Source organism: Melampsora larici-populina (assembly GCF_000204055.1).
Source record: "Melampsora larici-populina 98AG31 unplaced genomic scaffold MELLAscaffold_24, whole genome shotgun sequence".
In the NCBI taxonomy this organism is placed as follows: domain Eukaryota; kingdom Fungi; phylum Basidiomycota; class Pucciniomycetes; order Pucciniales; family Melampsoraceae; genus Melampsora; species Melampsora laricis-populina.
This window is the reverse complement of record NW_006768788.1, coordinates 608,047-622,780: the sequence shown is the minus strand read 5'-3', so window position 1 is coordinate 622,780 and position 14,734 is coordinate 608,047. Positions and strand designations below refer to the sequence as shown.

General features: G+C 41.6%; 3 protein-coding genes across 3 annotated transcripts; 2 read left to right on the top strand and 1 right to left on the bottom strand.

The window, feature by feature from the left end:
- Positions 1 to 1,155: 1,155 nt before the first annotated feature.
- On the top strand, positions 1,156 to 3,197 carry MELLADRAFT_64146 (uncharacterized protein; the record flags this gene model as incomplete). The annotated part of the gene is made up of 4 exons (XM_007411318.1): positions 1,156 to 1,234; positions 1,269 to 1,576; positions 2,572 to 2,985; positions 3,081 to 3,197. The coding sequence occupies 4 exons, from the start codon at positions 1,156 to 1,158 to the stop codon at positions 3,195 to 3,197; spliced, it is 918 nt and encodes a 305-aa protein (XP_007411380.1).
- Positions 3,198 to 7,437: 4,240 nt separating this feature from the next.
- On the top strand, positions 7,438 to 9,357 carry MELLADRAFT_107605 (uncharacterized protein; the record flags this gene model as incomplete). The annotated part of the gene is made up of 1 exon (XM_007411319.1): positions 7,438 to 9,357. The coding sequence occupies one exon, from the start codon at positions 7,438 to 7,440 to the stop codon at positions 9,355 to 9,357; it is 1,920 nt and encodes a 639-aa protein (XP_007411381.1).
- Positions 9,358 to 11,341: 1,984 nt separating this feature from the next.
- On the bottom strand, positions 11,342 to 14,184 carry MELLADRAFT_107604 (uncharacterized protein; the record flags this gene model as incomplete). The annotated part of the gene is made up of 4 exons (XM_007411213.1): positions 11,342 to 11,785; positions 11,877 to 12,688; positions 12,763 to 13,430; positions 14,069 to 14,184. 4 exons carry the CDS (start codon positions 14,182 to 14,184, stop codon positions 11,342 to 11,344), a joined length of 2,040 nt encoding a protein of 679 aa, XP_007411275.1.
- Between the last annotated feature and the right edge of the window lie 550 nt (positions 14,185 to 14,734).

The window sequence follows — 14,734 nt, the reverse complement described above, 5'->3', positions numbered from 1 at the left end:
GCTATGTGCCGCACCGCAGCGTTTCTGCAGCTGCCAACTGCGCTGCTCAATTTGAGTTGAAAACCAAGGGGTTGCGGTGCGGACGCAGCCGTGGCTCGGGCAGCGCAACCCCGCAGCGGGCCGGGTAGCTGGGCAAAGGGTTTAATGGTACAACCCTTTGCCCATCGATCCATTGACCAATCAGCACATTCTCACCTTAAATCACAACCTCACTTCATCAGCAACCCCAACTAATCTCAAAAAGGCAAATCCACCTCAACAAATCAAGGGTGATGATATCACCCTTGATTGAAGAAGCCCTATGCTTCATTCCCGAACGTTTCAGACCTTCCTTGTCCCGGAAGTTGGCAATATCAAGTTCCCCTCCATCGCCCAGCCTTCAACACTTTCTATCGGGTTTTCATCCTTTCAAACTTATTTCTTATTCAATCGTCATGGCTAGTAGCCCAGGTGACGAACGTGATCTGGATAATACCTCACAATCTCAGAATAATGTGTCTTCCACTCCTTTACGTCGCTCCAGCCGTCCACCGACTCCTCGTAAAAGTCTCTCTACCATGATTCAGCCCTTGGCTGATAGCAGAATCACTATAACTCTTCCACAACATTCACAATCATCTACTACGTCTCGCCAGAAGAAATCGAGTCAAAAATCTAAGGATGCAAAGAATTCAGGCAAAAGCGAAGTGCCTAACTCGCAGACGATCACTTCCAAGAAAAGGACTAGGGCCAGCAAATCAAAAAACACACAGCCTCAGGAAAGCAAAGTTCTTTTGAACTTGCGATAACAGTTATTCCACATCACTAACAGCAGTGTCAATCTAATATATGACCAGCTGACCGAAGAAGGTGTACCTTCGGACACCGAGATGAATCAAGACTTGGATGATGGACTCACCCAGCGCCAACAAGCCAAGCAAGCAAAGGTTCTCAAAGTGAAAGATGATCAAGAGTTAGAGTATGATGCGGTTATAGATTACTTTGGTGAACCGGAATTCGGAAAGAACAATGTGAGTTTAAGTTTAACTTTGTCTTTTCCTTTATATTCTCTTATTTGAATCTCATAGTGTTTCATTTTTACCACTTTGTCCTACCGTGTCGGTAGAACAAAGACCAGAGACCTCAATCTTATCCTTGCCTTTGGTGCGGCCAAACATGCCGAGTATCTTTGGACTCAAACGGCAACCTGAAGGCACATTGAGACGGTTACATCACCGTCACTCGCCGTCAACCAGTATGTACAGCACACCAGCATGCTATTGACGCAGGTGCAAATCTTCCGCCTTCAGCTTACGATGAAGAACGCAAGCAGAAAGCTGAAAGCCAACGCCAAATGATGGAGTTTTTTGATCCGAAAGAATCCAAGGTTAAGTTCAAAAACGAAACCTTGAATCAGATCCTTGCGGTGTGGATTCTCGCTGGGGCGTTGCCTTGGAGCCGTATCGAGGATTACCACCTCCGCCTGGCGTTCCGATATATCAGAAGCAACATCAAAATCTTTGGACGAACTTGGGTGGCCAGAGAGGCAGCCGGGATGTATACGTCATTGCAAGATACCGTATTGAAAGAGATCTTGGTAAGTCTATTGGTGATGTATTTGACAACTATCTCCTTCTCCTTCCAAGATCAAATTCACTGACATAGTGTTTGTGGCAGAGGAACAAGGGCAGGTTTACCCTGATTCACAATGGTTGGACCACTGCCAACAACATCCATGCCTTCCTAGGGGCTTTGGTGGCTTTCATCGACGACAACTGGTGATTTCAAGTGCGACATCTTACACTCAAGCTGATTGCTTGGCACCACAACGGCAAATGTTTAGCTCAACCGTTGGTTCACTTTATCCACTCTACTGGAGTTTGTTATTCGATGTTGATTACATCATCTATATCTCCGCCTACCCCCTTAGACTAACATAAGATTCTATGTCACTCTAAGGTACGGGGGGGGCGCCGCCGCAGGGCCTCCAGGTTTGCGTTGATGAGAAAAATGTCTCATCTCTCAAACCTGGCGCCTGCGACTTTGCCGGGTGGGTGGGTGGAAATTTAAAGATTAATGAAATAAACTTTTGAAACTTGAAAGAGAGAGCTGAGTTGTGTTATGGTGCAGAGAAGCTTATCCTTTAGGGAGCGGTGAGTTGTAGAGTATTATGCAAATCTTTCTACAACTCAATTCTGGGAGGAACCACTCTCGTGGTTCCCCGCTATAAGCATTTTCCACCCTCATTACACAACTACTCAGCTCGTGGAACTCCACACCAAGTCGTCCCTTGGTTGGTGTTCACACTGAAGAAGCATAAGCTTCATTACAAGATGAGTATTTCATTTTTTTCCATATTTCATTAGAACAATAAACTAATTTAGATATGGTTTCCCCTTTTGATTCCACCACATGCTCGCCCAGGTCACCGATTCCGGTTCGAACAACATAACTATGGCCGAAGAGATGGACACTCAATTCCGAATTTCCGAAGACAAACTTCCTGACGCATCACACACCAATGCGAATTCTACCACAGGATCTTACACATGGAGCCCTAGAACGGACTATGCACGGTGTTTCCTCCACAAGATATCTTGCACCGTTAAAGGAGGTCTAGCCAAACTCGGACAAACTTCCCCATCACGAACCCAGCTGCGTGAGTCAACCCTTGGAGCCTTTCCAATCACTGGCAAGTTGCCCGTCATTGCCGAAGAAGACAAAGACGAAGGCGAAGAGCAACCCAAAGTCATCAATATCGATACTGACGAATCTGATCACGACCTTGAAGTTACACCTGATGAAGAAGATGAGTACGAGACTGACCATGATTCACAACATGAGGTCATACTCTCGGCTCCAGAGTATGATGAAGATGTCAAGGATAATCACGATGCGGAGGACCCTCTTGAATCAGCAGCTGCACCTGAGCCTTCAGGTGCTGAGTGTTTCAAGAACACCACTTCCAAACAGCACACAAACAAGCTCAACGTTTTGATCAGTAAGGTGAGTTGACATATCGCTTTAAGGTCATATCGATCTCCAAATTGGAACTGACTGCTATTTTCTTTTTGTTTGTAGGCTAACTTCATATCGCGCAGAGTGGCTCAATCAGCGGCTTGGAGGCGACATTTCGCGAGGAAGGCAAAGGCTCTCAATCTCAAACTGTTGCCTTTGATTCCGGGCTACAACGCCACATGATGGAACGCGGAATTTGACTCCCTCAACAGGTTGGTGCAGGCACAGAAGGTGGGTTTATCTTCCTGCTTCCCATAGTATTTTAGCGCTGACATGATACACTTGTCACATGTTAGGTGGTCAACAAACTTCTTGCTGAGGACTTGGAACATGTGCGTAGTAGGAAGAGACGCAACAGGAGTTCCCAAAAACCTCGTGGATACTTCCACGAGATTTACTTCTCACCGGACAACTGGAATTCCCTCGAGGAATTGACTAATGAACTTGCTGTGAGTCCATGACCTTTACCAACTCCTAAGTCGGACTCTTTTACTTATGATTTTGCTTCTCATCAGCCTTTCCTCAACCTGACCAAACAAATGGAGGGGGATGGGCCCACCAGATCGATGGTCATTCCCGAGTTCTACGCACTCAAGGTGCACCTTGCAAGTCGTGCAAAGGACCTTCAAGTGGGTGATGCACTCTTACCAATGATTATCTCGATGCAATCTCGTGTTGATAAATACCGTGAAGAAGCTTTACGATGCGATACCACTGTAATGGCAAGTCTCCTCAACCCGTTCTTTTGACTCGAGTTCTACAAGAAGGCTTTTGGGGCTCAAAGTCCCCACACCATCCGTGCGGAAAACCTCCTTCGAACAAAATTTGACAAGCAACGTAAAGAACTGGTGTCAGCCGCTAAGCCCAAGAATAATCCAGCCCCGGCCAAGGAAAACTCGGACTCTCATTTGGTCAATAGCGTGTTTCAGCTATTCACAGCTCAAGAGCCCAAGGTTGAGGTAGATGAAGTCGCAGCCTACCTGAAGGTGTCACATCCAATGTCTGCCCAAGACAACGCCCGTGAAAGCATAGCAATCTTGCCATGGTGGAAGGTATTTTTTTTGTTTTTCTCATATAAAACCTTGCATGATCAATTTATTCATCATTGCTTTATGTTGTTCTTTGCAGGCAAACAGTACAGTCTTTCCAGTTTTGGCTGCTCTAGCCAGAGACTATATGTCTCTTCCGGCGAGCTCAGCCACAGTTGAATGGACTTTCTCTGCTGCAGCAGATATATGCTCATCCGACCGTGCATCTTTAATCCCACGAACTATTGAATGTTGTGTGGGATTGAGGCTTTGGATCCTTCAAGAGGTGCCTTTAGCACATAAGTATACCGAGGTAAACGATGCAATCAAGACTTTTGGTGGGAAGTTGAAGACCAAAATGGGTAAATGAATCGAATCAGTTTAAAAAAAAGTTTCTTTCTTTCAATATACACGTAGTACACCCCTAATAAACATGATGCAATCAAATGCTATGCCGTCCCACCTGTCCCACCTGTCCCCCCGGTTGCGCAACGGTAACGCAACGGGCAGCGCGGTTGCTGACTGCGCTGCCCATTATGGCTTGAAATCTGATAGGTTGCGCTGCTCCGCAACCCCCCGTTGCTGTTACGCAGCGCAGCGCAGCGGCCCGGTGTTGTGAACAGTGAGCTAGGCAAACCTATCTACAAACAAACAACAACATTTGGACATACAGACACATGGTAAGAATCTTGGATAAAAAAAGTAGATCTCAAAAAAAAGATTTCAAAAATAGATACTCTGTCACCAAATCCAATCTGTTGGGGTGACTTATGCTACAACCTTGGATTGAAACCTCCTTCTTGGTGGTGGGTGGGCTCTAAAAAAGGAGTATGAGAAAAGTTGTGAGGATGTGAGATGATATAGACTGCTGGTCCAAATGAGTGAGATATCAGAGATGGCAGGGAGATTCGACATCTGGAGAACAGAAGCAAAGAGGTGAAAAGAAAAATTTCCAATTCTTCAGCTTGTCCACTGCATGTGTCAAAGAAACAGTATCTTTGACATAAGGATAACTCCCAAAAACAGCCACATGAGATATCTCCAATGTATCATGAAAAACAACAGTACTGTCATGCCTTTGGGTATAGTCTATCATCCACAGTGTTCACTTTGGACCAACCAAGTTGGTGATGTACCACAATTCTTATCATGGTGAAGGTGTTGGGGGTGTTCTGTGGATTTCACATAGACCACTCACAGATGTTTTCAACAATGGAAAGACTCACAAGCTAACAGTTGACATAATAGACATATTAGGTGAAATAACCCTATGGATTTCATTTTTGAAACCATTGTGACTCTTGTGGTTGACTCAGGTTATGTCAGAGTAAGTATTTCTCTGCTCTTGCCCAAGCAATCAGGTATTCCAGATGCAGATGGGAAACATAGGACATTTACCACTGCACCCACAAACAGTGCTTTTGAATTTTTTGCTAAAGTTCCATGACTGTATATGGAAATCCTGCAAAAAACTCCCAGCAACCCAATCAAGCAGCCCCTGTGCAGTAGGATTTTTTTAATAGTCATGAAATGATGCACTCTAGCTGGCACACATATTCACACAAAATTGGTTCTGTATACAACATACCACCAGATATCTGGTAGGTAGTCCAGTCAAGGTATGAACTGTATGAAACTTTGAAAAACATGATTTTAAAGTCTGAAAGAGGGCCAGAGATTCTTTCATAAGTCAAGCAGATAGTTGTTGAAGCTCAGTTCAAGACTCTAGTTTAGTGATAGGCATACATAGACTAGTGCTTGATCCACCCTGGAGCTTGTGAGTTGTGGTCATTGGCTCCTCTCAAACCTGACCCAGGTTCAAAAAACCAAATTGGCCCGGTTTAATTTTGGACTGGGAGCTGTCAAAAAATGTCCACTTGATACACAAAGTTACCACCAAAAAACAACTGGGTCAACCAGGAATTTTTGGAACTGGGTCAGGTTTGAGAGGGGCTAATGGATTGAATGCCAATTTTTTGGAAGCTTCTCTGTTCTCAAAAAGTGCTGGTACCACAATATTGAAACTTAATATGAGCTCATCATGTCTCCTGAAAAGCCTTGTGCACATCAAGATGGAGATTTGAGACATGAATGTTGTCAGTTTGTACTTGTCAGCCCTGGGTACATATACATGTACCCAAAACTAACTTATAATATTGTACTTTTACTTATAAACCTTATTACATGTACATACAGCTTATAAAACACATGTAACATATAATAAAACATATACAAACATCAATTACATATGTATATACACTTAAAAACATATGTAACATGTAATAAAATACCAATTACACCTCATAACTCAGTGTCAAGAGTTAAAATGCTTATACTACATAAAATACATAACACGTATATGTAATTATGTTATATTAATAATAATAATAATTACTAGTAATTATTAAACCCTAAACCACAGTGATGATACAATCAAATATCATTACAATTAGGTTTGGAGAGGAGGATATATAAACCCCTCCTCTCTCAGCCTTCAAGGATTTTCCCTCAAGCATTATTATTACACATCTCTTTTAAAGAACCCTTTAAAGTTCCTTTGAAGTACATAATCAAAAGTCTTATAAATATAAGACTAGTGATTCACTTCATATCTTTAAAGTAGCTTCCTGACTAAAAGATAAAGTAATCTTATTCTTCACTCTTTTGGATCCCTACTTCCCCTAAGTAGACCTCCCCTACCAGGTTAGTGACCTTCCAATAAACATCAGGTTAGTTACCTTCAGAACAACTACAGGTTAGTGACCTATATCAACTCACAGGTTAGTGTACCTTCAGAACAACTACAGGTTAGTGACCTATATCAACTCAAGGTTGGTGTACCTTTGGAACAACCATAAGTTGGTGACTTTATAACAACCAGATTTGTGACCTCTATCACTCTTCAATCAGTCCCATTGAAGATTGAAGGAAAGCCCTGGATCCAGCTTTCAATAATTATATAATATTATAATTAATCCCTTGAACCTCCTTTTTAGGAGTCATTTAACTGTAGTCTGTCTGGATTCATCCAAACAGACCAGTTCCCCTCCTCTTTCTTCCTCTCTCTTTCCTTATAATTTTATTGTAATACCTTATATTTGAAATATACTATAATTATTTAAAATTATAAACCCACCTTGCCAGATTTTAGTGAGCTTTGAGTACTCTTTTGAATACCCAACCCTCACAGTACTGCGGCTAATGAGATGATAAGGATACAAAACAATCAAGCCCACCAAAATCTGAAAATCATAATGATACCCCACTGAAATATAATTTTGATCTGGGTGATTCTCAATCCTTAACATGTTTGAACCAATCACCACACCATCCAGTTCCATGTGATAAGGTTTAACTTTCAATCACATATTAGCACACACATATAAAGATGTCTCTGCTCCTTGGTGCCAGCATGACAGCAACAGAAAAATCATTATATCCAACAATATTCATGATAGTTTACAACCATGGAAAACTAAAACCCTGGTGGCCATGGATCCCTCTCCTTGTACTCTTTCTGAAGTTCTTGTCTCTTGGGTTATGCACAGGGCTTCAATTAGAAACTGGAATTTTGGGTAGTCCAAAATGTCCCTCAGAAGATACTTCTTGGATGGAAGTGGATTATCCTCCAGATTATAATCCACCAGAAGATTTCTACTCAGATTCATGTTATCTTGCTCAAGTTCCAGGATCAAAAGGAAGTGTACACATGCACACATCCATTGAAAACTCACAAATTGAAAATGTCCTAAGAGAAGAAACACCAGTGGAAGAAGAGAGTGGATTGGAACAGATACCAGCTTCAGATCAATCCAAATCAAGAAAAAAGAAGAAACAAATTCAAAAGGTTGTAGAGAACAGTGATAGAAATATATTTAAGACAATTGATATGGGGGTTCCTTTGCCTAGGAAGCTCAATTTACAAGAAGTTACAAACAAGGTCCCAAGGCCAAGAGTCCATTCACAATCTTATTGGAAAGTCAGGAAGAGTCCCAGTGCAAATAACAAGTTCTTCCTGTTTCAGAAGGTTGGGATTCACAATGCAAATTTGTCTCCAACACTTTGTTACTTAATATTTGAGTCTTTTCATGAAATATACAAGGCTTTGGAGTTCAAATGTGGACATAAGCATGAAGCAATTAAAGCTGCAACTCAGGCAGTGAAGAATGCTAGCTATGGGGTTGTTATGGTATTTCTTGGTCTTATAAGGGTCTTTGAGGCTGAAGGGAGCCGGAAGGATAATCTTGAAGTTCTCTTGAATGACGGCTGGGATTACCTTGAAAACTTCTTTCAGACCTGGAAGAATGCAGAACTTGGAGATTTTTCATTGCAGGAAGATATTAAATTTGAATCACAATATGCATTGGAACCTTATTTCCACCTGAGGTATCTGAAGAGAATTAATCACCCCAATAAAGTACCTTTCTTGCTGGCTTATTTACTTGCCTTATATTGGTCACAAAATAGAAAAACCACTGGCATACCTAGGCATGGAATATCTCAACATATACAAAGACTTGTGGATGTATGTAAAGCTGATTCAAACTCATTTCAAGGTGGGCTTTATGGAAGGATAGATATCAGGAACCATGCATTCTGGGGAGCAGAGCAGTTTTCAAGAAAGTATTGGTATTCATATGGAGATACAGCCAAATCACCACAAGATGTCTTGTTCCTGAGCTCCAATGCTGCACAGTTTCATACACCCATTGGCAGAGAAATGTGTAGAGCTGTTCATATTTTCTTTGAAGACCTGATCAGGGATCTAAATCAGATATACTTGGCAATGAATGGACATCCACATCTAAAAGATATAGCACCTGAAGTGGTCCACGAGATGGGTATCATAGCAAAAGCTGTCAGCATGGCAGAGTACAGAGTTACTGTTGTGGTACTAGGCATGATAAGGGTTCTGAACAAACAACACTTCACTGATTCCCAACTTGAGAGGTTGATAATGAATGCATGGAATTTTCTCAAGAAGAAGTTTTCTGAATGGAGGTTGTTAAATTTTCATACAAAAGATTCTCAAAACATCTTCAACTATGATTCAGCACAATTTGAGTGTGGCACTCAAGCTGATAATCCTGAAGCTCTTTTTCATGGGCTTGTTGGGTACAAGAGTAAGAATAAATTTCCAAAGCAGTGTATTACTTATTTGTTTAATTCATGGATGAAGTCAGTAACTCAAAGCAAGCCAGGTTCAGAGGAATACATGGAGACTCAAACTGCAATTCAAGGCATCCCTTTAGGAAGCATAGAACAATGGAACTTATCCCTTAGAAGTCATAATCACATGTATCAATCACCTGGCACAATTTCACTTCAATAAACAGGGGGAGACACTTGAGCTTTTGAAGGTCCAAATTTTGTTTGGGGCAACCATCAATAAAAGCATCATCATATTTCACTTGGAAGGATACAGTGTGTTGTACATGATAGGAATCAACACAATTAGATACTATACTTATATGAAACGTAGACAAATATATATTGATAGGATCTGGATGAGTTGATCCAAGTTTGGGATGAAGTGGAAACAACTTGTGCCCAGACAACTGGTGGTGTGAAGAGAACAAATAGATATAGAAACTAATATAGAGATGTTTGAAATAGATATGCTTATATGAGGTAAGAGTAATACTGGTTGTATGTGATGTTGTAGACATGATGACATATTACATATAACAACAATACATGCATACATTGAACCTTTTACTTAAGTAATGATGTGTTCTAACTTCTGACTGACTGTGTGAAACTGAATCAAACACTGGTGATACAACACCCCCCTACAGATTCCCAATTCAAGACCATTTGTTTTGTCTACAGTTGAGGTTCATGGCTATAGTCAATCCTAGACACAAAACATATCCAGTCCAGCTCTCATTGTAGATTCTCACCTTGGCCTGGTCTGTACCTAAGCAAATCTGAACTATTAACCAAATTATGCAGGCTGCCATTCCACTCCCACACCTGGCAACCAATTGTTTTTCTCCTTGTTTGACTGGTACCCAGGGCTCATCTGAACCCAAAGTGGATGTGAAGACTTCTTCCAGAAATTCCGCTGTGCTTTGCCATCACTATTCAATTGGCCTCATAGTGTGGTCTGTGCTTAGCTAAATCTATCCTTCAATTGTATTCACAGCCCCCAATCACAAGTCATTGGCAGGTCAGTGCACCCCAGCAACTTGAGAATGTTTACAACTGTGGTTTTTGATCTAGTATTCATCACCCTTGTTTTTCTTCAGGTGATCCTCAGAGTCAAGCCCAAGAAGTAGTGATATCAAAAGCCCAGGAGGAGACAAGTATCATCTTTCCATATATTCTCTAACCGCTATCGGATCCTCAAGATCTATGCATGCTCGCTTTTCTAAACTCATTGATAAATGCGTTCAAGTTTGTTAAAAAAGGATGATCCCAAAATACATACACAAAAGAATATGCAACACAACAACTTTCAAATCAATTTCCAGGGACTCAAGATTTCAAAATTGAAAACAATGACCACAAATTGTAATTTTTGCGAAAGAAATTACAAATAGATCAACAAGAAAGAAACACGTGAACAGCGATAGGAAGGGGGGAAGGGGGGAAGAGGGGAAGAGGGGAAAAGTGGGACGCATTCGACAAAAAGGTAATGGTAGATATCCTTTAGTCAAAAAACAATCAAATGATGTAAACGAGCGTATTTGATCACATAGGATTTAGAAGAACAACCAGATGTGTCATTGAAAATTTGATCCACAATCACCAACAAAGAAAAACGAGTATAAGAACGAGGATTAAAGTCGAGATTGATCGAAATATGTCAGAAAGAAATAAAATGCATAGAATTACTCCTGATCCAAAGCACATCTCAAGAGTCATGAAAATCAAGAGAAGTGAAACAGGATGCGATTTTTACTAGCATATAGTAAATGATGAAAGATGATAGAAAATATTCAAGGGAAGATCAAGGAGAGCTCCAAGACCATATCAATAAGATCGTTCAACAGGTCAAGTTGATCAAGTTGCAGCTTGAACTCAAAAAGAAAAAAGGACCGAGAATCTAAAACATCTTGACTTCTTCACACAAACCTGACTGCTTCAGATCTACAGTCCGAAAGATGTTCTGGATGCTGAACCCACGAGTCCATTTGAATAAGTCACTAACCACAGAGAGAGATTAGCTGTATCGCTGGACTTATATCCAGTTGATTACGCGATGAAGGTGAAAAGTAAAAAATCGAACAAGTAGTTGGAGGTCTGTGAGAAGCCATTTGTGACTCCTTGAAGTATCTCTATTTGAACTTGAAGTTGTACCAAAAATTCATCTAGAGATTAAGAGCCGTATCCAGCTCTTGAAGCAGTTGAGTGTCGCGGTCCTGAATCATACTACTAACACGTGGTGGTTTTTCAGACAAAGATTTAGTAGGAGTCGGCTTTGGTGTTTGATCACTCTTGAGGTTATCTGGGACTTTGTTGGATCTGGGAGTAAAGTGAATTGGTGATTGTTGTGTAGTTTCAAGACATTCTATGGTACCAGATTCAGGATTACCGAAAGTATGATATGTATTCAGGCATGATGCATTAGCATCGGGAAGACTTCTATCTGAGACCGAATCTGTATCTGTTGGTCTTTGCAAGCAGTCTTGTGGAAAGACACCAGTCGAAACGACCGCACTTCCTCCTGACGTTCTATGACGATCTGCGTCTAAATTCGTACCAAAACACCAACCATCATCATATACCATTTCTACCCTAACACGGTCACCGGGCTATCAGAGCAAAAGAAGAAATTGACAACGTTGTGAAATTAGTTCACAAAATCAAGCATAAAAACATGATCATGAAATTTAATTGACTCACGTTGATCACAAGTTCATCCGGAAGAAATGGGTCAAAGGTTCTAGCAACAATAGCAATATTACCACTTTGAGAATTTGCATCATGACTCATTACTCGAGTCTCCAAACTGTCTTCATAACCAGTTTCTTCACTTTGACGGATGAAAGCTAAATCATTGCCTCGAATATTCAAATTAGGTTCCATTAATTCATGTTTACGATTGATCGGCTTCTCTTTCAATTTTTCATCACTTCCACGGTTGATCATAGGCATCGCCACATTGATCGGCATAGGTGGAGTATTAGCCGAATGGTACGATGAATTACGTTGTGATCCGTTTTGCATAGAATGAAATGCAGAATGATGACCAAAGCTACTTTCTTCAGCTTCATGACCACCAATCACGTCCGAGATTGTAGTAGGTCTAGATCTTGTGACTAAAATACTCTCAACTCTAGAACGCTTAGAACGTCGGATTTTCCAAAGTTTATACAAAGCCGCAGATAAGATTAGAGCACCCAGCGGTACACAAAAAATCACGGCAGCCTTTTCTGCCTTTGAAAGTCCGGTGGTAGTTGAGTCAGAGATCGCAGATTGACCCCAAACTTTTTCCGGTGGAGTCGGATCAACAAAAGGTGAGGTGACATTGGAATTGTGAGTATTGTTACCGTTCTGTACCGCAAGCGTAGAGTAACTAGATCCTTGACTGGTATTCTTCCCCTCGTCCTGCACAGGAACAGTGGCGCTATTGTTAGGCGTAGTGACCGCAGAAACCACTGGTAAGGTTGGAAGAGCCTTGTCCGATGTGTTTTCTGGTTTCACGATCGGTACAGCTATCAGATGCATTTACATCCTGCAAGTTAGCTCAGGCCGATTGAATGAAGTGTCAATCAAAACTTGAACTTACGAATGGGAACAGGGTTCTGATTGCCAACTGGCAAGGGAGCCGCTACCTGAGGTGGTGGTAAAACTTTGTCCTGTTGAACGGGGGCTGGGGCAACATTGTGTGGACGTGGAACTACAGCTGGTTTGACTACTGGTTGGTGAACTGGAGCTGCTGGAGGCGGTGGAGCTTTGTGTTGAACGGCAGCTACTGGTTGATGTGGTGGAGGATGTTGTTTATGATTATTGGGATGTTTTGTCGAAGGGACATGTTTTTGATTAGATCCTTGTCGCTGAGGAACGTGCTTCTGATTAGCTTGTTGATTATGAGAGTGATTTGGACGATGTTGTTCTTTTTTGTTTGTAGCTGTATGTGTTGTTTTATGTGGCTTGGTCGGTTCGTTATGTTGTTTATTTTGAGATTTCTTCTGAGTGGGGGGTGACTTTACATGCTCTTTGGGATCAGAAGCAGGCTTTGAAGTGGTTTGATGAGCATTTTCCGTTGTGGGTCGACTCGGATGATCGGGGTTTTGCCTTTTATCCATTTTCGACAGCTCATCTTCAGATTCAACAGCTCGAGTTCTGAGGAGCTCAATTTGATTTGAGATAGCAGGATTCGAAGCGAATTGACCTCTTCGTAGTTTTTCCATTCGTAGGCTGTTTAAAACAGCTTTCGAAAGGATAAAAGAATGACTGGAAAGAAAGAATGAAAGTACTGTGTGGAGTCGTTGGAATGGTGGAGATCCAAAACAACAATCAGGCCATTAAACTAAAATCAACGGTAAAGGATTGGACTTTGATTTTGAAATTATAAAGGAAAATAAGGGATTTGATTCGGTTCTAACTTCTCAGGAAAGAGATATACTCAAGTTGAGCGGCCGAAAGGAATATGAAGTACAAAACGCAAGTCACTCAATATCTTCTAGCATCAATTTGATTTGAATTGATTACACCTTACTCTTTCCTCGATTTGTGAAAAAAAGCGTTAAGGCTGGTTAAGGAGAAAGTATTCTTAAATTGCGAAAGACGGGAGTGTATTGTTGAATGGTTTCTTTTCTTGCCTTCTTTTTCTTCCTGGGATATGTCTTCAAGAATCAATGTATCTTTCGCAAAAGGTCGAAGTCGACTCGGGTGGTGCCCAGGACATATGATGTGAAATCAGGAATATCAATCACAAAATGACAGGTATTTTCTTGTTAGATTCTCACATGTCGTGAACGTACATCACAACGTTTTTGCATAACTTCGCTATCCGAAGTCATCGCAAAACAAGTTTTGAAGGAAATCAGCGATAAAGGGTCGTCACTCGCAGAGATTCATACTGTTTTAACCTTGCGTTTACCGATTCGAGAGCATACTCTGTTGTGATTGGCGAGCGAGTCCAAGCCACGAGCCGAATCGAGCCACAACCACTTTCCCAGCTCCCGCCTGAGTATCCACCACTCATTTCAGATGACACATCCGGAGATGAGCGCGCTCCCACCTCGACCTCATTTGGCAGATTCTACCCGCCTTGTAGGCCCTTGTAGAATGTGCGGTCAACTTCTCCATATTGAAGGTCAACCAACCACCACCTTCGATAACCTCCAATGTGGCGAGAGCTGGAGAGAGACAAGACGACAAGGGGAGTCCGTGATTATTATAAGCAAGACCTTCAGCTCACGCATTTGCCACCCAGCCACCCTTACGCTAGGGGCCCAAGCTTTGTGGTTGAGCATTTTTGATTACAATTGGATGGTGATCTACAGATTATCTGAATCAAGCTGAGCCCACACAGCATCAGCACTGCTTGCAGGCTTTTTGCTTCTTTTTTTGAATCTGGTTATGCTTTGGCACCACTTTCAATTAAAAATGCTCAATCACCAGGCTTGGGCCCCTGCTCAATAATTTTTTTTTGACAATTTTTTTTAAAACTAGTGTAACTAGCATCTCCCTCAATGCTCAATAGTAAAAACAATAGCGTCATAAGATATATTTTGAATCCTGTTAATACGCAA